At 37.1% G+C, this 24,235-nt stretch overlaps 1 protein-coding gene and 1 non-coding gene across 7 annotated transcripts; both read left to right on the top strand.

The window, feature by feature from the left end:
• The first annotated feature begins 354 nt into the window (after positions 1-354).
• SGCE (sarcoglycan epsilon) lies at positions 355-24,235 on the top strand. Of its 6 annotated transcripts, XM_053468418.1 has the most exons (12): positions 355-492; positions 4,259-4,366; positions 6,953-7,075; positions 8,503-8,660; positions 11,248-11,320; positions 14,136-14,334; positions 16,582-16,744; positions 17,796-18,007; positions 20,648-20,674; positions 22,177-22,365; positions 22,808-22,851; positions 23,466-23,642. In XM_053468418.1, the coding sequence occupies exons 1-12, from the start codon at positions 417-419 to the stop codon at positions 23,531-23,533; spliced, it is 1,440 nt and encodes a 479-aa protein (XP_053324393.1). In that variant the 5' UTR covers positions 355-416; the 3' UTR covers positions 23,534-23,642. The 6 variants fall into 6 exon arrangements, with proteins under 6 accessions (XP_053324393.1, XP_053324389.1, XP_053324388.1 ...); XM_053468414.1 differs by lacking the exon at positions 6,953-7,075 and having other exon boundaries at positions 23,466-23,733; XM_053468413.1 differs by lacking the exon at positions 4,259-4,366 and having other exon boundaries at positions 388-492; positions 23,466-23,733.
• Positions 12,180-12,262, top strand: TRNAL-UAA (transfer RNA leucine (anticodon UAA)). Its single transcript has one exon. It is a non-coding gene; the product is annotated as a tRNA-Leu (tRNA).

Here is a 24,235-nt window from a genome sequence, read left to right as displayed (position 1 = left end):
CCAAATGTGACTAAGAGGGAAAAATGGTGGACCCTCTGTAAAGGTTACTAGCCCTCTCCTGCTGAGTACCAGGGTGACACAATGCCACTCAAAGCTTAGTCTAGAAACAGTTACCATCAGAAGAGCTAGAATGCTAACACATACTCCACCCTGTCAACGGGGCTTCTGTTCTAATTTGTATGTCTCTCCCAAAAAGATCAGCGATCCAGGGAGAGAGGGGCTCAGATCTTTGTAGCTTGCCCCACATTCAGTCAGTGCTTATGCCAGTGGAGAAATGAGATAAAGGAGGGAGAATAGTAGTGAGGGAGGTGGAGGAAGGAGGGATGGAGACAGAGGGGAGGGGAGAGGAAGAGGAGGAGATGCTGATTGCTGGTTGACTGCCTGTCACAAGTCGAATACGGGAGGATAAAAGAAGAATGCTGCGGGCAGTGATGGAGACAGTGTCGGGCATGAGCCCTGCAGCTCTGACCACCAGCACCCTGCTGCTCACAGGTTCGTGTGCCCTTTAACTGCTCTGCAGCTGCACACAAACACACACTCACTCACTCACACACATATATATATATATATATATATATATATATACACAAACACACACACTCACACACACAAATATATATATATATATATATATATATATACACATATACACACACAGATACACGCACGCAGGCTCTGCCTCTCTGCAACAACACAGCCCCAGCAATGCCCTGCTGGCAGAATGGAAGACATCATGATGCTGTGTGCATTAGTAGGGGGTGCACAGTCAGGGGGGATCTGGCCAGATGTTGGCTGCAAGACCCTGCCATCCAGGGAGCACATCTGTATGAGCAGGCAACCCCCTCTCAGCCACATAATCATGCATAATGCTTAGTGTGTGTACATTACTTAACAAACACTGTGTAATACCACAATAAGAACCACAATAAGAACCTTAATAATAAATAAACATTTATTGCAATGGTAGATTGTATGAAAAAAACCCTGAAACAATATTTTATTGTTATATTTATTTTTTATTTATCTTTGTGTATACAGTTAACAGCCTGGTGTATATGTTGCATATAATCTTTAGATAAATAAATAAGCCAAGTGCCTGTCCCTGGTTTCGAAATACCTGATGTTTCTGCGTAAAACGCTCTTTAATGGCTGTAATAGCTTAGACCTGCATTACTCCCTTTGCCGTCGATATATTGTTATAAACAAAAAGATCGGAGCGATCACACTGTGAAGCCCAAAGCCTTATTTAGAAAGGCATTAGCAAAGGCAAAGCACGTTATTTATGTGACAGATTTGGCTCGATGATGCGTTGATGCCTCGCTTTTCTAAGAGCTCAGAACGTTGAGCGTATCACACTCCCTAAAAGAAAATGTGTTTATACGCTTAATAGTGTAAATAATACATTCATTGTGCTAGAAATAATTTATATATCATCTGTATTAATAGCTACCAACGTATCATAAAGCCGCGTACAAAGCATGTATCAAATTGGTCCCATTGTTGGCCCTTTGAAATGTCACTAGGCAGGCTGATATAGGGTCTGGCATGTTACAGTAGCCATCATGTGTTAGAATGTATTGGTTTGGTAAGTGTGATTGACTCAAGTTGAATAATCATTATAGGGCATTGTCGGCATATACAGAGTGTTGGATTCATGACTTCGTGTTTGGAGGCTACCATACTGCCGGGTTAGTTGGCTATATGTCATCCCAGGTACATCTCTTTGGACTGTCTCTATAACAGTTAAACCTGGCAACACCCTGTTCCAGTGCTGGTCTTTCTTATAAGAAGATGGTTATTGCTTAAAATCTTATTTTGGTCCCATTCGGGGATCCTGAGTCACAGAGCCACCAGCTATACAAATATTAGTAAGATGACTGAGCAGGAAAGAGTTAATGTGCTAAAATATAACTTTTATTAATTCCCTTTGTGCATTTGGACTGTTAAAAGAATTAACCCCTAATGCATTGTTTTCAATGGGTTTAGGGACTGCCCATTGTCCTTAAGGGGTTAATGACATCGTAAGAAGTGGGGCTCCTATATTTAATCTTGAGCTGGACTTTTTCTAAACAAAAATACGGTATGTACTGTATTTAGTGTATGTTTCGTATTATTATATAGTCACATATATTTTAGTTAGCCTAGATTTTAGAGCCCCACCTAAAAAATACATTCCAGTTAAACCATATTAATGTCATATAATTTCTTTAATCTATTCCAGTGCTCAGGCTGGACTTCCCAAAAGCCATAACTGGTAAATTATCCCGTTACGCCTCTGGCAAACTCACAGTCCAATTTACTGAAAAGCTGCCTCTGATTCTACATAGACTCAATAATTCCACCCATAAACCCCATCCTATCTTAATCCAGTCCTACATATATGGACACTATATTTCCATGGAAAGTAAGAGGGTGAATATTATAAGCAAATACACAAAAACGTAACGTACAGATAATGTTTTCCTGCAATTTTAATGAAATTCTCTTTAATGTCTGCCAGTGCTGCTGGGAGGCTGTTCCACTTATCTACCACCCTTTCACCAAAGTACATTAACCTCTTGCATTACATCTAAACCTCTTGTTCCAACATTTACACTTGTTTGAAATATTCAAATAAACGTCCCTATGCCTCTCTCTCTGAATTAAACATGCATTTTATCTATGGGTACCCATAATGAAAGAGATTTTATAGTGAATCAGATACTTTTCAAGCCTAGTTCTAAAGTGTAGTTTAGTCTAGAAACTAGGAACCATTTCTGAAGGTCTCAACTTGTATTGAGAAAATGTGAATAGTGCATAGAGAGGAATATCAACTGCAAAATACAAACAAAACCAAATAAACAAACAAATAACAGTTTCCAGTTTAAAACCTTTTAGCCTTTCTTTATTCTGGCTGCACCCAGGATAGGAATTTTGGCACGGCGGAGAATGAATGTCGGAGCATAGGTGTGTATCCTAGAATGAAAGTGATACCATTTATTTGGCCAATATCGAATAAAGACGTAAAGTTATGTAAGCTTTTGTGACCTCAGAGGTCTCTTCTGAGATCTCTATCTGAAGAAGAAGGGCCCCAAAAGATTCCAAAAAAGGTCCAAAAGGTTCTACTTTATCACACTGAATTGCTCAAAGTAATAAAAAAAACCTGCTCTCGAAGCTCTCCTCTTTCTGGCATAGAAAGTTACCGGGCATACTCATATAACTTAGAGCGCCAGCCAACTTGTTCACTGTTGCTAGTCCCTGCAGCTGAAGATTAAGATTCACTTGCATGAGCCAGAGCTGGGCTTATTCTGCATTGAAAAGATCTAAGAACGTTCAACATTCTGTAGGTGGAACTCTTCACTTCCAAGCCAATTTTTTATGATCCCAGCCATTTGGAGCAAATGTCACTGGAGAATTATTAAAGCAAAAAAAAAAAAAAACACTTTATAAAAAGTTATCCTACAAAATAAGAAATTGTTTCACATATTCTATTGCATAAATGTGGGTCAGACAGTAGTATCTATTTGACAAATGTGACTTTAATACCCTAACACAAGCACAGATGTCCTTGTCCAAAGGGCCCTGAGTGAAAGACTAATGCACCAGAGAATGGGGAACTGAGAGGTAACCAGTGGTGGACTGGGCATTTTTGGTGCAGCAGAATGGGCGAAAGGGCTATATTGTATGTTAAAAGCTAATTAAAAAGTAAAAAAAACTCAGGCATAGATTACTTGGAACAAAAAGTTACAGAGAAAAAAAGGCAACCATTTTGTTGTATTTAAAAAGCCATAAGTAGGGTTGGTAAGGTTGGTACCTTGGTGGCTTGGGCAGGATTGAGGTCGTGCACATGGCTGACATCACATGGAGAAGCAATGCCGCTGGGTTGTTGAAACACAGAAAGAACAAAAATCTTGCACATGGAAATAGAATGTAGGAAGAAGTTCTTTATTAAAGGGCCAATGAAAAAGGCTTACCATGTTTTGTGCCCCAAATTGGCACTTACTCATAAACTGAGGGGACTTTAGTAGATTCTTGGCACCGGTGCTTTCCCTCCTCATGGGCTGATGCAGGTGACAATACTTTGGCTGATTATAGAGACACAAAATCTAGCCCGACCTGCAGCAAGCTATCTCCATTACATTGAACTTCTTGTCTTCTTTTGTTGTTATTTTGCGCGGAATACTCCATATACCATCTGTGCTATTATTTGATTCGGGATTGAAAGGGTTGATCACCAATCTCTATGTTAATCCGACTTTATTTCTTTTATTCTGGAAAGCTATTTTGCTAAGCTGTGCCGATGGCAAAAATGAATCAGTTTATTGGAAGACTAAGCGGGTCAACCTCCATATTATCAGCAGACTAAACCCTGCTGTGCAGAGAGATGGTGAGTTTAGATCACACGGGGGACCCATTATTTTTTTAATTTACCTTTTGCTGTTTTTAAAACCTGTTCCGTCTAACTTATTGACAGACTAAAGAAGGTAAGTACTGCTTGAACTGACTTTGAGTTCGTTATAATATTTATGTGCCTTTAAGTACTCAACTCTAATTGGTCTCTAACTCATGGTTGGGCAAACTCTGACCTTCCATTTATTTTTCTGTTATCGGTGGCTTTCTCTGTGCATGCAGCATGTGCAGTTTTGCTCTCTACCTTTTGTACTGTATGTCCTGATTTATGGTCAGTGACCAGATTTATAGTCCAACAAAAGCCGAGTGTCCACACGCTGTGAAACCTGCTCTAATTTGTAGATATTCTGATTTTTTTCAGAATCTGCTTTGCATTTAACCTTAGAATCAATAAGCTAACGTTCCCTATCTGGACTGTTTACTCGCATACTCCAGCATTTATAAGGTCATTTGAACCCTTATTCAACACATTTCTTATACTAGGGTGATTATATGTGGCGTTGGTTTGGTGCATTTTTGTAGAAACCTAAAATATACAAAAACAATACAAAACACATAGTTACATAGTTCAAAGTTACATGGGTCGTAAGGTTGAAAAAAGACCTAAGTCCATCAAGTTCAACCCTTCTACCTGACCTTCCTATTCTTGAACCACTTGACTGTTCTTAGTACACTGATCAATAAGAAGACGCACAGAGAGTCCTGGAGGCTGTGCGTTTATTTTGTTTGTAGTACTTAGTAGAGCTGTGATATGATATTTTGGTGTTAAACTATTGCAATTTTGTCCCCTTTTGGGATAACTCCTGTGGTCCACAAATATCTGTTTATGGCATCCCAACGCATGAATGGACCTACTATGAGTCAATACGTAAATGTCATAAGTAGACAACCTCTGCGGAGAAACATCCCCCCCCCCCAAATCTGACTACCATGAAGCATGGGTTTTAGAAGAGACAGGAGGGAACAGCACCAAGAAGTTTGCTGATTTCTTACAGATTAAATCAGCATCCCCAAAAAGAATCAGATACTGTATATCTGAATGACAATGCAGATTATATTTTAGATGTTTATATATATGAATGTTTTATGAGGATTTGTGGGGAACCTTAACATTTTATCGTAAATAATTAACTGATTTTTCTAGGGCCAACTTGACCATTGCTCCAGGAAGACCTCCCCAGAGATCCTTAATTTGATGAGATAAAATATTCCATCTCACCTTCAACTTATTCTTTAGTGAATAAACCCCTTAGTGTGTAAAATTGCCTCTTTGGTTTATTAATAACCTACATTTTTATGCGCTTTAGTAAAAAGGGCCCATTGTTCCCTTAGTCACAAGTTTACTGCCAAGAATATGGCCTGTCATGTGGTAACTTCTGGAATATCAGCGAGTTGCATTGTCTTCGTCTACACGCGAAAATAATGTGTCTGTCATAAACAAGCTTATACTGAAAAGTTGCCCTTTATAGTTTCCTAAGAAGAACTAAAATGTTTTGTATTTTTTTTATATTGAAAGGTATTCTTTTTATAGAGCAAAATCCAGTAAAATATTATCATGTGCAATAAAAGGACATCTACCGGTATATACGATCAACTCAGAATCGGGGATTTCTCTGTCACTTAGAGAAAAGCTGCGGGGGATGAAGTCAAATGGAAGTTAATAAATGAACACAATAGACAACATTGTATTGCTGGAGAGACTTTGTTCTTTCTTGGGGTGAACAAAATATCTATAAAACAATTACACTGATTGCCAATGGAAAAACACGAGATATATGTAGTTTTAATAAATCAGTGCAGTATAAAATTTGTGATGGCAATAATTTAATAGTTCAATAGATTCACATGGGTATTTTCCATGACATGCAGCCACTCGTACAACCAACAGCTAGCATAGAGCGACAGTAATACCCAGATCTTTTTTTTCCAGGGATCAGTAAAATAATCTGTGTTTTTGTCACTGTCCCTATCTGAGCAATAAATACGGGTAAAAGATGCTGGGTTTCAGTTTCCTTCCGAGAGTTTTACATGACTTTCCCTTTGACTGCTTAAATGTAAACTGATGGCCGCCATCGCTACTGTTGAACCCAGAGTGTCTTGGACATGTCAGTGGTTATGAGGTCTTTAGATATGAATGCTGCATCAGCCTAATGGATGCACTGAATTAATTGAGATGGATCTTTATTTGCTTCATTTTTGGTTGAAAAAATTGTACTTTCATATTACTAAGTATTTTTATGTTTATATATATTTAAATCATCTACAATATATAGAAAAATACCAGGTATTACAGACAGAATGTAGACGAATAGCAATAATAAATAATTGTTAAGTATCAGCATTTTATACATCATTCATGCATCATAACCTCAATACATTCATCCCCAAGAAACACAACACTGAGCTGCAGGAAAAAATCTCTGTATTAACCGCACAGCTGTTTTTAACCAGAATGCAATGCTTTCTCCCCATTACTTGGATCGAAGGCACGCTTTGTGCAGTTAGAGGTCACAGGCATGTCTGACCGTAGCTTTTCTGTCTGTTCTCTTCCTTCTGCTTTCAGTGTACACTATTCTGTCCAAGGTCCACTCCGATCGGAACGTCTATCCTTCCTCGGGAGTCCTTTTTGTTCATGTGCTGGAGAGGGAATACTATAAGGGGGAATTCCCTCCTTATCCAAAGCCGGGTATGGGATTTTTAAAATATGAAAAATGTTATTTAATTCATACAAGAAGCGGTCCCTCTGTCTGGGGCAACCTACATGATCCTCAACAATGCGTCTCATTGTTTTCAGACTTTATTTGTGATCAAACTTCTATTGCAAAACTGTAAATAAGGGGGTCATGCATACTTTGTGTAGAGGGGCTGCTTCTTTATTGTGTTAACGCATTAGATATCACTGCGATCCAGTAAAATGTTGATATCCCTGGTGCTAATATGTCACCATTTACATGTTTAATTATCAATAGCAAAGTTTCCATCATTTTGTTATAGATTTTTATTGATAAATGGAGCCATATATTAGATCAAGTCCCCTAGAGTAAGATATAACTGACCAAATGACTGGAATTTGGATGGATGATATTATAGCACCATTGAAATCATCATTCTCAGAAAATACTATTGTTTTATTTATTTTAAGATCATTATATTGTGTATTTTGTTCCAATCATTTTCTTCATTCTCATAATTTAAGGAACTAAACTATAGGTTGTTGAATGGACATCATGAAGCGCAACTTAACTTCAACACATTTCCGGATTGCCTTGTGTATATCCCTAGAAGGACATTGGCCTTTACCACTTCTAACGGAAGGCTGGCCATAGCATGTACTGCCCTTTTGGTGAAGTAGTAGTTTACATGTTGCCTGTTAGCCTTCCGTTAGACGTGTTTTTTGCAATGTAATTATATATTTTGTTATTCTCCACCAGCCATGTGATTTGGTGATATAGTACACATGCCCTGACACTCATGTATACTAACATGAAAACATATAGCACAAGAGCATAAACTTCTGTTCCCTTTGTATTACATTACAATAAGGGCAAAGTACACAATTGTATGATGTTAAAAATGATTAATACTGTCCTTTTGATTGTCTATAATGTTCGTTTTACATTATTATTATTATTTATTCTTTTTTATAGCGCCATGAGATTCCACAGCACATAACATTTTTATCTTGTGTATAGTACTTGAAGAACAATGTACGAGATCATTAAAAGTTTTAATATTGGGGGCTTTTTAGCACATAATATCTCTAAAAAAATTAAACCAAAAATATACTGGGTAATTCTGTTCCAGCAATTACCTTTATTGTGTGCCGAACTGATTTATAGATGTAGCTGTAATCCTAATATAATAATCATTTAGAAAAGTGTAGATGTGGAGCCCCTTCCAAGAGTCCAAGAATATGTTAATATGGCTACACCAGCAGTTATAGTAAGGAGAAGACTCTGGGTGTCTGGGTGAAAGGGAAAACCTTTTGTCGATCATCAGACTACAAGTCCCACTATGCAGAGCAGGACATTCTACGATACAATTCTAAATGTTTCTAGTATTTTAGAACATTCCATATTTTGTACAGTATTTAATATTGTGTTTCCTGTTTAGGTGAACTTAGTAATGATCCCATAACATTTAATACAAATTTAATGGGTTACCCTGATAGACCAGGATGGCTGCGATACATTCAACGGACACCGTACAGCGATGGTGTACTGTATGGATCACCAACATTTGAAAGTGTGGGGAAGCCCACAGTTATCGAGGTAGGGTTTTCCATTTTGTATTATTATTAAAAACAATTTTGTATAGTTCTGCAAATGTTTTGAAATGGATTATATGCCTTTGGTAAATTGCTGAAAATACTATAAAACCTGCTTGAACAATTGTTGGATGCTCATGTTGTTCTAGCGTTCACAATCCTTCTCAGTACATCAGACTGATCCTACGGTACAGAATCGAATGTGAGGCATGAAAAATCCAGCAATATAATATTTTGGACCTCATAAACCTCATCATTGAGGTATGGTTGTTATCTCAATAAACGGGAAGGACTGGCACTGTTAAGCCCAGATGTCAGGCCGAAGCTAGAGGCTCGTTAATAAAATGTCTCAATCATCCAGGTCAATTTATCTTCTGTCCTTCACCTGAAAAACAACGGACAAACGAAAAACATCAACCAAATCTTAAGCAATATCTACGGTGTTCCAAGATGATTGGAATCTACTTTAACCCAAAGCAGAATTTGCCTATAACAACCAACTACAGAAATCAGCAGGCTATACCCCATTTTATGCCAATTACGGATATCATACAATCATGGCTGACAATGGCAAGGCCACCAATGCTCGATGTGTACAATCCGGTCCAATGGAAAACAGACAGCATAAAATTAGCACAGAAAGAATACAGTTGAAACGCGAGTTTTCCTCTGCCAAAGCCAACCAAGAGCCCCACGTGTTTTTTCTCTAATGGGTGTAATCATTGGAACAAGTTTAGTAATCTGTAGGCAGCACGACCGAAAGGATTGACAACCAGGCCACTCATTTGCCACTTAATAGGTGGGTGAGTATGCACTCAGGAGCATGTTATGTCCTTTGATGCCTGTACTATTAGAAAAAAAAGATCGAACAGCGAACTAATCCAAGTGGTAAGGATAGTCTAAACTTGAATCACAAGGAAAGTTTCTCTACACAACAGAATATGAATCTAGACGGGCTGAATGAGTGAGTTCCAATTCGCTTTTCTCTAGGTGCAGTGAGCAGGGTGGTTTAACCTGTTGTTCATAGAATACACTGTTAGAGGGGCCGAGCTCAATGCAAATCCGGCCCCCTTTACCTCTATACCGGATAGGCGACATCTTGAGCTGCCCTGACTGGGGTTATTGAACACTTTCATAGTGTCCTTTTTTTGATGAGTGATGGACAGGATTACTAGGTAGGCATCCCAGAAAATTAGGCACCTAACAAACTGGGTTTATGGACGCACAGATCTGCCCCGCCAGTAACAGCTGCAGGGCCGGCAGGTTGTGTGATGGGTGCGTTATGAATGAGCATGCAACTGCTTCAGCGAACACCTCGCGTACTTATACATTAGAACTGACATCAGCGCAACGGAAGCAATGAATCCTGGAGGAATCAGGCTAAGCGGGGTATGGTGCTGATAACGACGGTCAAAAAAATTTCAGGTTCAACCTATATCTGTTGAAATTGTTCTGATATTATGCTGTGCAATGCATGTAATTTGAATAATCCTTTATCGCCTTGTCATATTTTATAAATCAACAGTGCTGTTTCCAGTTCCTTTTATCTGCCAGAAAAAGAACTAAAAAACACATTTTGTTCATTTTATATATATATATATATATATATATATAGGTACACATCTGACTGTAAATTAGCGCAATATCTCCAACTGTAACTAATGCCATGTAGCTGTAATACACAGTAATGCGCTAGGAGCACCATGACACCCTTTGCATTGGGTTAAAGCAGTCTATAATTGCTCAAAATATAGCTCAAACCCTCTTTGCAAAAAAGAATGGAACTAATCATTTGTGTATATGCACATACATATATATATATATATTAATATGGAGTTGGTCCTCCCTTTGCAGCTTCCACTCTTCTGGGAAGGTTTTTGTGGGAATTTTTGCTCATTCATCCAGTAGAGCATTTATGAGGTCAGGCGCTGATGTTGGATGAGAAGGCCTGGCTCACAATCTCCATTCTGGGCTCTGTGCGGCCGGTCAAGTTCTTCCACACCAAACGCACCCAACCATGTCTTTATGGACCTTGCTTTGTGCGCTGGGGTACAGCGTACTTTAGTAGTAGTTGATCGTTCTTCTTTCACCATGAGTATCACAGTGTACAATTCCGTTGGTCACCTGATGCTAGGTATAAGCAAGTAAAATCAAAGAAATACAGCCGATGGCTTGAACTGTGTGAATTTTCCTCTTTCTCCTTTAATTAAAGCTTTGAGCTACATTAGTTGCTGGTTGATGTTCATTATCTACATTGCACCAGTCACTCTACTCTTCTCCTGGAACACCTATTGTGTATTATAATTATTAATCTCTTTGATAAAATAATTTATCTTCATGATACATTATTTGATGTTTAAGTATATTTCTTTCTTTTTAAGGTTCTGACCTACTGCCAACTGAAAGTGTTAAATAGAGGTTTCCATTTTTACTTGTTTTGTTTGTGTTTTTGCCATTATCATTTCATAGTTGCTTAAAATTATTGCACTTTTAATTATAATCAACTAGGGTATAAAAAGTGATTTACATATAATGTATTGACCTTGTATGACCTTGTTTTTTTTAAATAAAAATGTCTGTCTTCTCCATAGATAACTGCCTACAACAGGAGAACCTTTGAGACTGCAAGGCACAATCTAATTATTAACATAATGTCCGCGGAAGGTGAGCGTCTGTGTTGTGAATATTTGGGAGATCTGTGTCTTTCGCAGATAGGTTTAAAGTGATAAAGTAGATAAACATTATCACCGTATAAAATGGCTATAGTTATTATTATTATCCATTATTTATTAAGCTCCAGCATATTATGCAGCGCTGCACATTAACTTACCAAAAAAATACGGTAAGTAAACTAATTACTGTATTTATATTTTCCGTAACCAGTTATTTATCTATCTTGCTAATTAAAAATCATCATAGTTACATGGTTAGCAAGGTTGGGAAACAATTTCCAACTTCACCCATTCTAAGATACAATCTTTCGAGATTTCATTGATCCTCATGGAGACAAATGGATACAAAGCTGTGATGAACTTCTAATTAGCCAGCAAACAGCAAAAAAAAAACCAAAATGACGACAGTATTTTGGGTAGAATAAGGCACTCTAGTGTTTTTGAATAGGTCCAAGACACCTACTCCTTTAGCCCAGAGGAGAGATCAGACCATCTTCTGGGTGAATTCCCCATAAAAAAGTTTTTTAGTTTTTTTTTTATTACAGGTTTATGGCTAGGTGATCAAAGAAGTTCCTTATTTGGAAGATAACTAAAGATTTGGAAGATCATATAGTTTAAACTTTTCAATCACGGATGATGTAGAAAACAGGCAGGCCTTTCAGTGAAGTATTTTTGGTTCCATAATCCCATAAGTAAATGTCATTCATGAAAAAAAGCTCCAAAAAATTAAATGAAAGAGACATGGGGCTCTTTCAGGAAGGAAGTATGACAACCACCTGAGCTGTAAGTACGATTGCTACCGAACTAATAAAACTAGTTAGCTGGTGAAAAAGAACTCAACAGCCAAGAGTACCAGGATGGCCGAGTGGTTAAGGCGTTGGACTTAAGATCCAATGGATGTATATCCGCGTGGGTTCGAACCCCACTCCTGGTACATCTTTTGTAATAAAATGATAATAAATAAGTAAATGCCTTTAATGAATAAAGCACCCCAAATAATTAATAACACAACACATTTCTTACTGGAAGGAATTATGATTCAGTGGAGGAGATGTCTTACACCTCAATTCCATAAGTTAAAAGTAGAGGGTCAGCGGCTTAGAAATAATGTAACGTGGTAGATAAGTGGAACAGCCTCCCATCAGAATCTGTAGGGGCTAATACAGTGAGAAGATTTAAACATGCATGGTGTAGGCACATGGCTATTCTGAGCCTAAGGCGAGACTATGGATCGGTGATTAAGGATTAAAGCAGGTAAAATAACTGGTTCTTAAACGCTGTCCAATTCTGTTTCAGTAAAACCCTAAATAAAGTATTACCGAAGCCAGGATGATTTTTCCAAAAAATTGTCAGCCCTAGATGATAAACATTTAAACCAATACAACTTGTATCGTGTACAGTAAAGCTTGTATAACATATATTTATCAGTTTTTGTGTCCAGTTCAGTTACTATGTGATCCTGGGATTGGAAGGCATCGGCTGACCTTAATAACTTTTATAACATGAAGTTGCACAATGCAGTTCATCTTGTGCTTTATCCATTAGAACCCAATAAGGAGGATGCAGTAGATTGTGTTTTTGAAGTTTTTTAAAAGTTTTATTTTTAAAAGTTTTTGTGGTTTTTAAAGTTTAAATGTTTTGCTATAAAGTACTCTAAAAAAAATATACAAACATTTTTCAGCCATTCCAGAATAATATATATAAAGACGATACATACAGCATGTTCTTAGCAGAATCTGCATGTATTTTGCCATTGGCGATCTGACATGTACTGTTATACGCTTCTGAATATTTGTCTCAAATGGAATAGCGCCCTCTGCTGTTATTCTCCAGGTGTAAGGAAAAACAAGCAGTCTTAAATTTGGAGAATTGGAAGGAAATGTGCGCTGGATTTCCAGGAGATATGAACATGTTACATTAATTTATAAATGATATACGGTATTATTTAAAGTTATATTTTAATACATTTGTAGATTAGCTTTTAGGTTTCTCTTCAGGCGTAGAATGGTGCCTATTTATTGTGCCAGCATCTCAGATATTTGGAACAATAACGTCAAGCATTTCTGCCTCGGATGTAAATTGTATTGTTACAGCAATGACAAAAAACAGTAATGTACTAAGGTTTTGCCACCGATTTCCCACACTATCATGATGCCACCGACCATCTAGCAGCACCTGAAGGTGACAGCAGGCCTAGCAAACCTTGGTCATGCTGTCTATTTATTACCCGAAAGACACCTCTAATGGAAAACATCCCATTACTTTGGCCCCCACTCATTGTAAAACAAGTAAAATATTAACATATATGCAAATTAGCATACACTCAGGAATAACCGAGCCCCACCATATAGATAGCTGCCTTAGACCACAATTTAATGCAATCAAGGGCATGCTGGAGAGGCATCTGAGACGTGGTTTATCTAAGGTTATAAAGGGCCAGCCCGGAAGAAGAATATAACGAGATCTAAGTACAAAATCTAAGAACATAGTACATCAAGAAGGAAAGAAGAAATGCATTATTAACCTCTTAACCCGCCAGAACCCGGAGCCTTCCCTTGCGGGACATGGCCAGGACTGCCCGCTAACATCGGTTAACGCTTTTTCTGTTAGTCTAATTGTTATGTTACATACTAATTGTCATATCCTATTTACACACTGTACAGCGCTGTGGAATATGATAGAGCTATATAAAACAAAACAAAAAATAAGAATTCTAATAATAATAATATATCTTATGTTAGCCTATTTGAAAATGATGGGCATCTTATCCTAATTACTACATCTTTATTTGGGTTTTCTTTACGTAGATTTTCTACATCCGTACCAGGCTGAGTTTTTCATTAGAAATATGAATGTTGAAGAAATGCTGGCTAGTGAAATCCTCGGAGACTTCCTTGGAGCAGTTAAAAATGTATGGCAACCAGAACGTCTAAATGCGATAAATATCACATCTGCCCTGGATCGAGGGGGCAGGGTACCGCTTCCCATCAATGACATGAAAGAAGGGTAAGCACGTTAGCCCAAGTCTGATCTGTTGTTATTGTTCCTTGTTTGGGAAGTTATGAGTCCACAAAAATCTCAGAGTTTCCATGAAAAAAAGGCTGTAGATCAAAACTGTTTTGGGAGGCGCATTGTGAACTGGGAAAACAGGACAGATTTAAGTTACTTCTTTAAGATGCCCCAGAGAGTGATGGACTATTTAATTAAAATACTCTCATATTAATGAAATATGCTAGAAATAAAATACATGCTTCCAGTTGCCACTTCAGTCACGGAGAGTATTTAGAACTCAACCCCCTAAAAATCTACTGATCTCCAAAATGCAAAAAATAATAATAAATAAATGAATGTCCTCATTATGAAAGTATTGTATCCTCTATTTGGTGCACTAGCAAAAATATTGAGCATTAATTAGTTTTTTTATGCTAATGTTGTTATTAAAAACAGTCTCTACTAAAGATGGATGCTTGGAAGATAAATGTATATTCTTCATTGGTTATTTTTCTTCTTTAAGAATCGTCAGTTATTGCTACAGTTTTAGATAATTTGGTGACATTAAAATGTTGAAAACATCTTGCTAATATATGTTTAAACATAGAAATTACTTTGACATTACGTTGAAAGCATAATTTCAGAGGCTTGCAGTGGGATCCTAGTTTTATGCTTGTGTTAACCCCTTGAAACACATTGAAAATAAATTGTTGTACATATTTTTTGGTGGTGATAATATTACATTAAAAAAGAAATCCTGGTTTCAATCTGACTCACCAGTGCCATACCTCCTTCCTTTGGGTTTTTTTAGCTATAAAAAGGAAAACCTATTTTCTTTTTTATTCTTTGGAATAAAATGCATTAATAGCATCTAAATAATTGGTTGCATGAAAGCGCAGGATGTGATAGAACCTATTATTACTGAAGACTCATTACATGACTCACCGACATTCATGCCCATTCAAAACGTATCCACTGCACCCAGTTTTTGGTATGTTGTTATTTATAGTTATATAAGCCCATAAGATACATATAGATGCATGACTTATTTCTTTTCATACAATTTCATTATTGTACATCATCGGTAATTAAGTAACAAAAGCTGACCTGCCTTTTTAGTGCGACATAAAAGGTTTGCTGCAAATGAAAAGTGATTTTCTCTTTTAAAATTCTCTGTGCGTTTTCTGTGCCGTTTCAGCAACACCTGGGTGAACCAGCATTTTCCTAGATCAGCGTTTGGTCCAGAATGATCATTTAAATGGAAACCATTCATTTCCCTGTCCCTAGATTATTTGAGTGTTTTATCATTTTAAAATGTTACACATATAGTTGTGCAGAAATGTCTGTGAATTCAAAACTTTTTATGGAACGAGCCAGTCGCATACCTGGGAAGACAGGTCACTCTCCTCTTTCTCCTGCATTAGGGGAGCGTTGTTTAGCTGTGCCCATTCCCAACCCATTTAAAGCTATTGCGACTAGCCCTGCCATTCATATAGCTAACCTTTTTCTTGGACATGCCTAACCCTATTGAAGCCACTCTCAGGAGAGAAAGAGCTACAGGTAGCCTACCCTGGGAAGTTCCCAGGTATACTTAGCTGTTTGATGCTGATTTTAACAGACATCACCAATTGATTGACCCGTTTCACCTTCTAGTAGTTTAAGATGTTAGGAAAAACAATTAAACAGTTTTCGAAAATTGCCATCAATGTCCTGAAAGTTAAATATTACTACATGTAAGCTGACAGAGGAAACAGTTTATTGCATCAACAAAGGAGCATATACATAGGTTTGGGTTACTTCAACATTAACATCGGGGAAGCCGATGTTGGCATTAGCCAACGATTGAGAGTATACTACACAACAGCTGGACATGATGGCATACTCTCACAATCCAGCAGAACCTTAAATTAAGAACTATCCAACATGACTTTATATATAATCATTATACAACCAAGGCTACAACTTTATCTTTATCTGGTCAGATTTTCTGAAACCAAAGGTATTGGTCACTTGGGTTTTGTTGTCATTTCAAGTTGTGTATGCTTAGGGTTTCATGATCATCAATGCAACATGAGTCTGATGCATGTTGAGGAGAACAGTTCAATTTCTTGGTTGCAGGGAAAGAAGCTAATGGCCTGGCTCCCTTGTCTGGTTGTGTTTTCAAACTGTCATAAAACTAGTGAAAATCAACCCAACATATAATGATTTTCTTTTGTTTGTTGAAATGCTTATATTTACTGTAATTAACCTTTGTTTTAATAGGGTCTATGTCATGGTTGGGGCAGATGTCCCCTTTTCCTCTTGTTTAAGAGAAGTTGAAAACCCACAAAACCAGCTTAGATGTAGCCAGGAGATGGAGCCTGTAATAACCTGTGATAAGAAGTTTCGAGCTCAATTCCAAATAGATTGGTGCAAAATTTCACTGGTGAGAGACTTAATATACATTGTGCATGGAACCCCCACCTACAATTCTTATTCTTTTTCTTTGAAAAAATGCTTAGATTTATGTTTAAAAACAGTAACTTTTTACCTGTGTAATATATGGTAATTCTTTTGGAATCTCCATTTCTACATTGAAAATGGAGACTTGCATGAATGTCAAGTTTTATTACATTCTTGAACTAATATTCCTTGTAGCTTCTGGTATATTTTCATTGGTTAATCCATTTATAGAACAGTTTGAGTTGCATACAATTAACATCACACTATCAGATGTTTCCCTGTGAACATTGTTTTGCGCTCCCTATGGCACTTTGAAGGTTGTCTACTAAGGGCAAACTGTTCTCTCTCATGGTAAAACAGGATAACCTATCCATTTGTACCATTTCCCATACCTCGCAGGCTTCTTTAATACTGTACATTGTAGTTACATCTGCTTTTTGAACACCTGGCAAAATGGAAGCTTGATATTGTCAGAATTCATTAATATTGATGTATAATGAGATTTTCATCTTCAAAATACTTCAGTTAACTTTTTTCTTTATGCTCAAAATACTAATAATGGCTATAAGTTATTATTATATATGGCCATTAATAGTTTACTTAAACATGTTGCTGGACATGATACAGAATTGGCCCCTACCTCAAGACATTGTTAGGCATACATTGAGTCTCAGCTCTATGAAGGACACTTGGTTTGTTGGAATTAAGCAATTCCAACAACAAAGGGCTTTCGACAATTAACAAAGTTCAAAAAGAGAACACGGTATATTTCTGTATGACTTTGAAATTCTTTCTTACTAACAGTTGACAGTGACTTCCCGCCGAAAGGATTTGTAATACAGAAGTGACTTAGCATGATCTCAAGACAAGTTTATGTTCTTCTTCTCCTGGATAAATACATATAAATATCTCAGAACTGTTGCAAGCAATGGATTTATGGATTTTTTTCTAACCTCAGTATATGTAACTTCCGCTTAAATGCCAAAATAATCATCTTGCGCACTTTACATGACGTTCCTGTGTTTTTGTATTAGGTTGACAAAACAAAGCAAGTGTTGACCCCTCAAGAAATCGTACGTGGAGAGGGGATTTTACCAGACGTCGGGGAATACAAACCACCTTCCCAAACTCTCAAAAGTAGAGACTTTTATTCAGAATTCCTCATCACGTTGGCTGTACCTTCTGCAGTTGCACTGGTGCTCTTTGCAATACTGGGATATATAATGTGCTGCCGGAGAGAAGGAATGTGAGTAACTCATCTGGCTTTACGTGGGGTTCTACACAAAGTACGATAGTTACTGGAGAAAATTTAAATTTACAAAAGGCTTCATTGCAGGAGTCTCGGCCTACGGGCGACAGACACTATGTTCCCAGGGTAGGTGATCCACCTGACCATATTTATGAAGATCATTTCTGTGAAAACATGGAAACCAGTTAACACTTATCCCCAAAATATTATCAATGATTTATCAATGAAGTCCAATCTATTACTAATGTGGTTAATACAACGAAGGGATTTAAACAAGCAGGGGATAGGCGTACAGCTATCCCGAATATACAGCAGAAAAATTGGACACACAGGATAGGCCAAGTGGCACTGAGCAACACAATTCTGTGTTGCTATGGTTACAGTTGGCAAAATCTTTTACGTTTTTAACGGTGCATTTAAAGACAGACACATCTGGGTTTTTCAAGAGTAAACACACTCAGATGTGTTTCATATGAACAACAGGACCTCCATATGCTGCAGCATAGCACTTTTTATAAGATATTGAAATAAAACTTAAAGGCTATGAAAAATCTATCTTGTTCATGTGACGGTGGTATAAAACTTTATATAATCCATACAGCGCAGGTTTTTGTTGCATTCCTTATTTCCCTGCATTGCTTAGTTATATTTATTTTTTTAATATATGTGGTGAATATGTTTTTTTTTGTTTTTTGTTGTTTATGGAATTGACATTTGGAATGAAATTTGGGATTTGACTCCAGATTTTAGATTTATATAACACGTATAATGGCTCAAAAAGCCTGTTTCATCTCTGAAGTGTTGCAAATAAGTATGGTTTACAGTCATTTAGGCTACATAAGCAAATTTGCATCAGATTGCAAGCTTTCAAGGCTACTTAGATTTCTTGTTCAGGCATATTATAAAAACCTGAGTTCTTTAGGAAGCTTGCAATCTGATACAATTCAGAATAAACTTATAGTTAGAGAGAGTTCAAGATTACTTGAAAACGTATTGTATTGTACACCTAGCGTAAAACTGCTAGCATTAAAACAAGGTAATCAAGACCAGTCAGAGCTGGAACATATTAGGAACCTCGGCGCACACATATTCCTGGAGTCCTGAAAATTAACTGATAATGAAAATTGTAATACCTTCCATAAAACTTTACAATTAAAATGTTGGGAGTTATTGCGATTTTCTTTACGCTTTTATTTTGGATGTTGAGGGCTGCAGTATGGCGGAGCTGTGAGGTTCTGTAGACCACCATCAAAGGTTTGGATGATTTTTTTGTGTGCTTTGCCTGTAATTTGCTTTCCCTTTCACCAGCTTTGGGACATGTTAAGGTTTTATCAATGGCAGCTCGTCCGTTGCTTGCCTTTCAGATGGTTAATACTGGTGTAAGATTTTGTTGACCAGTGATCTTGAAAGTAATGTGTAGAGTTTCCAGGTTAGTTGTTGACCGTTCATGTCCTTCAGAACTATTACCAGACGCAAAACTCAGCTTTCATATTTCAGTCCAGTTTAAGATAATGTACAGATTTTTCTAATTAGATGTGGGCTTGTGTGATTTTCTTGGAATGTGTGCGATAGAATTATAGAATTTGGAAAAGCAGCAAGTAGCAAAAAAACACCATCCTTTTTCCCATTGTGCGCACCCATTTGTCTCCAATAAATACGTGTTTTAATCCTTTGTCTAAAAGTCTTTTCTCAGCATTTTTATCTTGTCACTGCATTTCCATCCTTCCATTTGTCTATAATGGGATTTATGAAAGCTTACTCGTACTCAGATCCGAACCTGCGATTTGACTCCCAGTTAGGACCTTTATGAATATATAAGTCTATGGCTTGCAGAGCATCTTGGGAATTGTAGTTACCTGCTGGCTTCCTCTAGTTTAGGATTTTTGTCATTACAATAGTAAAGAATAATTTTTTATATTATTCCACAATATGATTTTCAGCATCAGGTAGTATTAACATATATGTTTTTGACACTCTAGTTGAATATAAAGCAATAGGTTCCGAGGTGAGCGTAGAAAGATTGATTTCTTGATTAGTGTTTAGAAAAAAAAAAACACATAAATAAGACACTAAGGAGCACAACAGCATAGAAACTGGTGCTTTTTAGTATATTTTATAAACAGGGATCTAAGTGGGATAAGTTTACTACCAGTCAATAACAAGCAATGCAGTGATAGAGAGGACAACCTAAAGGAATACGTACTCCATATCTATGTCCTTGTGGATTTTTTTACTGTAGGATATTAATAAGAAAACAAAAATATTATATTATATATACACATATAAATAAAGACTATATATATATATATATAGATATATATATATATATATGTATATATGTATATCTATATATCTATATATATAGATATATAAATATATAGATAGATATATATTTTTTGAAGATATATTAAGGTTAAAATGCATTTTAATTAGTTGGAAAGAAACAATTCGGATCTACTAAGAGTAACATATCGGAATCCCGCTCATGATGGTAAATGCTGACATGCGCTGCTTTGTGTTATCAGTAGCTGTTTCAGCATTTATGGTTCACGTAGCATCCATCATTCATGTATAGTTTAAGGAGTTCTTCCAATTTCAATGCTATTATTTAATTCATACATTTTGTTTTGCTTCTAGGGAAAAGAGAAACATGCAGACACCAGAGTAAGTGTCTTCTCTCTGTTATTTTCTGTCGCCACGTAATCTTTCTCACCTCACCGTAGCTAATCATGGCTCATCCATGTGTCTCACGTTTCACTCCGACATTGACTCACAAATTAATTTTGGTGAAAGCTGCTTCTAGTTCACACAGGTTTTATCTGAAGGGTTTACACATTCAGGCTTGGGAAATATTGGCGAGTCTGTATTAAAATGAATGTTTGCTTTTATCGCAAGAGTTTTGTTTCCTCAATGGGTCAAATACCGGAAGATCTCTCGTGATGACATAGTTACATTAAAAAGGTATATGGCCTAGGAGTTTTTGTAATAGCTTTTTTTTCTACTGTTAAATATTATTACAGGTTATTTTTATACATTGTTGATTTTAAAAATGGCAGGTAAAGTTGGGGAAGAAGGACTCATGTACCCCAACCATTTTAGAACAGAATATTAAAAGTACATCCAAGTGTACCCAAAATGATGCTTGGGGTAATTCCCTGATGGGTTTATCTTGGCCCTGGTTGTTTCTGTCATGTAAAATTGTTAGATGTAAGTGCAAGGTTCCCACTTGTTTTAGGTGAAGCATCTTGAGGGTCATCTAGAAAGGTTTTGGAACATCGATAAGTAAGAGGACGTATTCCGTGGTCAGAGTAAGTAAAGGAAAGTTCTGTAATCTTGGTGTGTTGTTGAACAAAAAAACAAAAGAAGAAGATAATTATTTCTCATGAGTTGTTTGGGCAGTTTTTCTACCCCTACTATGCCTATGTTCATTAGGTACAGATTAATGGAAGGGTCTGGGGTGCCATGTGTACTTTCCACTGGGGCCGATAACAGAGTTCATGGCAGCTGCTGGATCTTTGATCTTTGAAAAGAATTGTAAGAGTTACAGTACCACGTGGATGGAAACACATGGAATGTGAAGGGAAAAACATCACAAGCTTGTAAAAATGAGAAGTACATAAATACAGGATTTGGAGATTTCAAAACTTATGTTTAAAAAGTCATCAAGGCGGTGGCTGCTGTCCCAAGTGGTAAATGCGGGATCCCAAGATCCCTTAACAAACACGGCCAACGAGTACCTCCCGGCGTGGGAAAATAATGTACCCTCAGGGGGCACGGAGCTTACTATTGTCTCTCCCTTGCCCCTAAGAACAACAGATTAAGCATCGTTTAAGCAATGTTTTATATATATATATATATATATATATATACTGTATATATATATATATATATACTGTATATCATAACACTACTCTCCTTTTTATTAAAAAAACAAACCAACCTTTTTTATTGTTACCTTTTTTAAAAATAAAATGTAAGTGTGCACTTGTAGTTTTCAGTATAGCCCTTCTTTTTTGTTGGTCACATTTAATAAATGAACAGTACAAAGGGTCTTATTAAGACTATGTGAGTTTGCAATTGTGACTTGTTTGTGAGCTTTGCTCCATTTTCTACATGACATGTTTATTATAACAATACTCATTTTAATACATTTTCTTTTGTTGCAGTATTCAACTTGTCCACCATAGCGCTATTCAAAAATCCACTAAGGAGCTTCGTGACATGTCCAAGAACAGGGAAATCGCCTGGCCTCTCTCAACGTTGCCCGTGTTCCACCCAGTGACTGGAGAAATGGTAGCGCCAATGCATATGGACAACTATGACAACACCAGCATGCCTTTGATGCAAACCCAACAGTAAGTATCCAAGGGAATTTAAAGCTGAGCCATCCGTTTCATTTTGTGTTTAAATTTAGAGTTCTTGGGGGCTGGAAGACTTGCAGACAGCGTCATCTGGTATGTTCAATTTGGTACCTTGTATCCTGCTGTGGACATCGTATACCACAGCTGTCCAGACAAAGCTTTGATATGCTCATTAACGTATCTATATATATATATAGTCATTAAATAGTCATTTTCACAGAACCAAAAAAAATGTTTTGTATCAAATCCAGTGTACTCGCCTGAAAATAATAAAAGTGGGTATCTCATATGGCTTATACTCATTGCCTAAATGGAGAAATGTTTGAGAGGGTTAAGGCACTCTGGACTGGGCAGCAGCCAAATATACAAATTGATTATATATAAAATTTTATATTGGACTTATTAGATGGTTCTTGACTGATATTGTCTTTTGTAGGACTGCGTCACATCAGACCCAAATACCACAGCAGCAGAATGCAGGTCAGTATCACAGTCAGTGATGTACTGTTTGTAGAGATGGCACATGAGCAATGTGTGTGTGGAAAATCGATATATTGATCCGAGGAGCACTGCATATACCCCATAGCTGAAGGTGATACCATTCATTGGACCAACATAGAAAAGGTTGTAGAGTCACATTTTCAGACCTTCAGAGGAAAGCAATACCATCTACAGAAGAGGCCAATGAGGCCCTAAAAGCTTATCCTTATCGAACAGTATATTTGTGTGTCCCGTTCTTTAGATAAACTCATCTGTAAACCTAGTTTGGTCTACCGATTCCTTTATAGCAAACTGGTGACCCTTTAGCTTTGATTCCCATGATTCCCACCTAATCTTTGACCAACCAAATTCTCAACTGAAGAACATCATGCACATGAGCAATAAATTTGGCAGTACTGCCTGACAGAATTCAGGGAATGGCCACTTGGTAATGAAGGAACAAGGATTTCTGAATCTGTGCCACAAAGGATGGGTAACCCCTGCTCAATACCCACCACACTTCTATCTAATTATCTATCGAAGGAAATGTGCATTAAGAATCAAAGGTTTTCATTGCCTTTTCCTCTTTGTTAACTGCTTCCTGGAACCAAAAGGAGAATTTCGTATGACAACCTTTCAGAGATTTGAGGCAAGTATACTAACTCATCACGGCATGTCTTAGAACGCGAAAAAGTATCTTTACAATTTAAAGAAAAAAATATAAAAGGCTGGCTTGTTTGATTTTTTTTTGGGTCGCGTCCTGTCGTGAATATGTTGAATGTGTAGCTAAGTGGTATTTCTTTATCATTTAATATTTTCCACAGGTAAATGGTATCCCTGAAGAAAGAAAACTGACGGAAGCGATGAATTTATAACGGAAAAGGAATTACACACTCAGCATTTACTCATCAATGAAATTGTGCAATATTTGTACAGAATAGGATTGTGCATGGCTTGTGATGCCTGTCTTGGTGCCACAATCTGCTTACACATTTACCCTTTACTTGCGTGCAGCTATAATTTTAATTTGGAGATTTTGTATAAATGTAAAACTATTTGTTTTTTAAATTCAAGAAAATAACTCTCCATCCGCTGGTCCCTGTTCTTCTATTGCATCATCAGGGAAATAAGTTGTAAGGGATGCCGCAGGGCTGGGTGACAGGTGGACAGATGGCCTCATTTAAGATGGGAGTTCTCCCTAAACATGAGTTGCTCATATATAAATACAGCAGACTTAGATGTTAAAGATGTTTTTTTTTCATTATAGAAGAACCAAATATCGTTAAAAAGTGTTTTTTTCTGCCACTCATGGAGCTCTAGTCTATTCTGATTGGTTGGAATGGCCAGGCAGCGATTATAATACAGGTATTATTCATATCAGTGT

This window comes from Spea bombifrons, chromosome 5 (genome assembly GCF_027358695.1).
Source record: "Spea bombifrons isolate aSpeBom1 chromosome 5, aSpeBom1.2.pri, whole genome shotgun sequence".
NCBI classification, from domain to species: domain Eukaryota; kingdom Metazoa; phylum Chordata; class Amphibia; order Anura; family Pelobatidae; genus Spea; species Spea bombifrons.
This window is presented reverse-complemented; position numbering and strand designations above follow the sequence as displayed.

Bases quoted from the DNA above. Each gene is read 5' to 3' on its own strand.
- SGCE (XM_053468418.1), top strand. From the start codon at position 417: ATGCTGCGGGCAGTGATGGAGACAGTGTCGGGCATGAGCCCTGCAGCT. The intron at 14,335-16,581 runs GTAAGCACGTTA...TTGTTTTAATAG, and splicing joins ATCAATGACATGAAAGAAGG to GGTCTATGTCATGGTTGGGG. The intron at 22,366-22,807 runs GTAAGTATCCAA...TGTCTTTTGTAG, and splicing joins CCTTTGATGCAAACCCAACA to GACTGCGTCACATCAGACCC.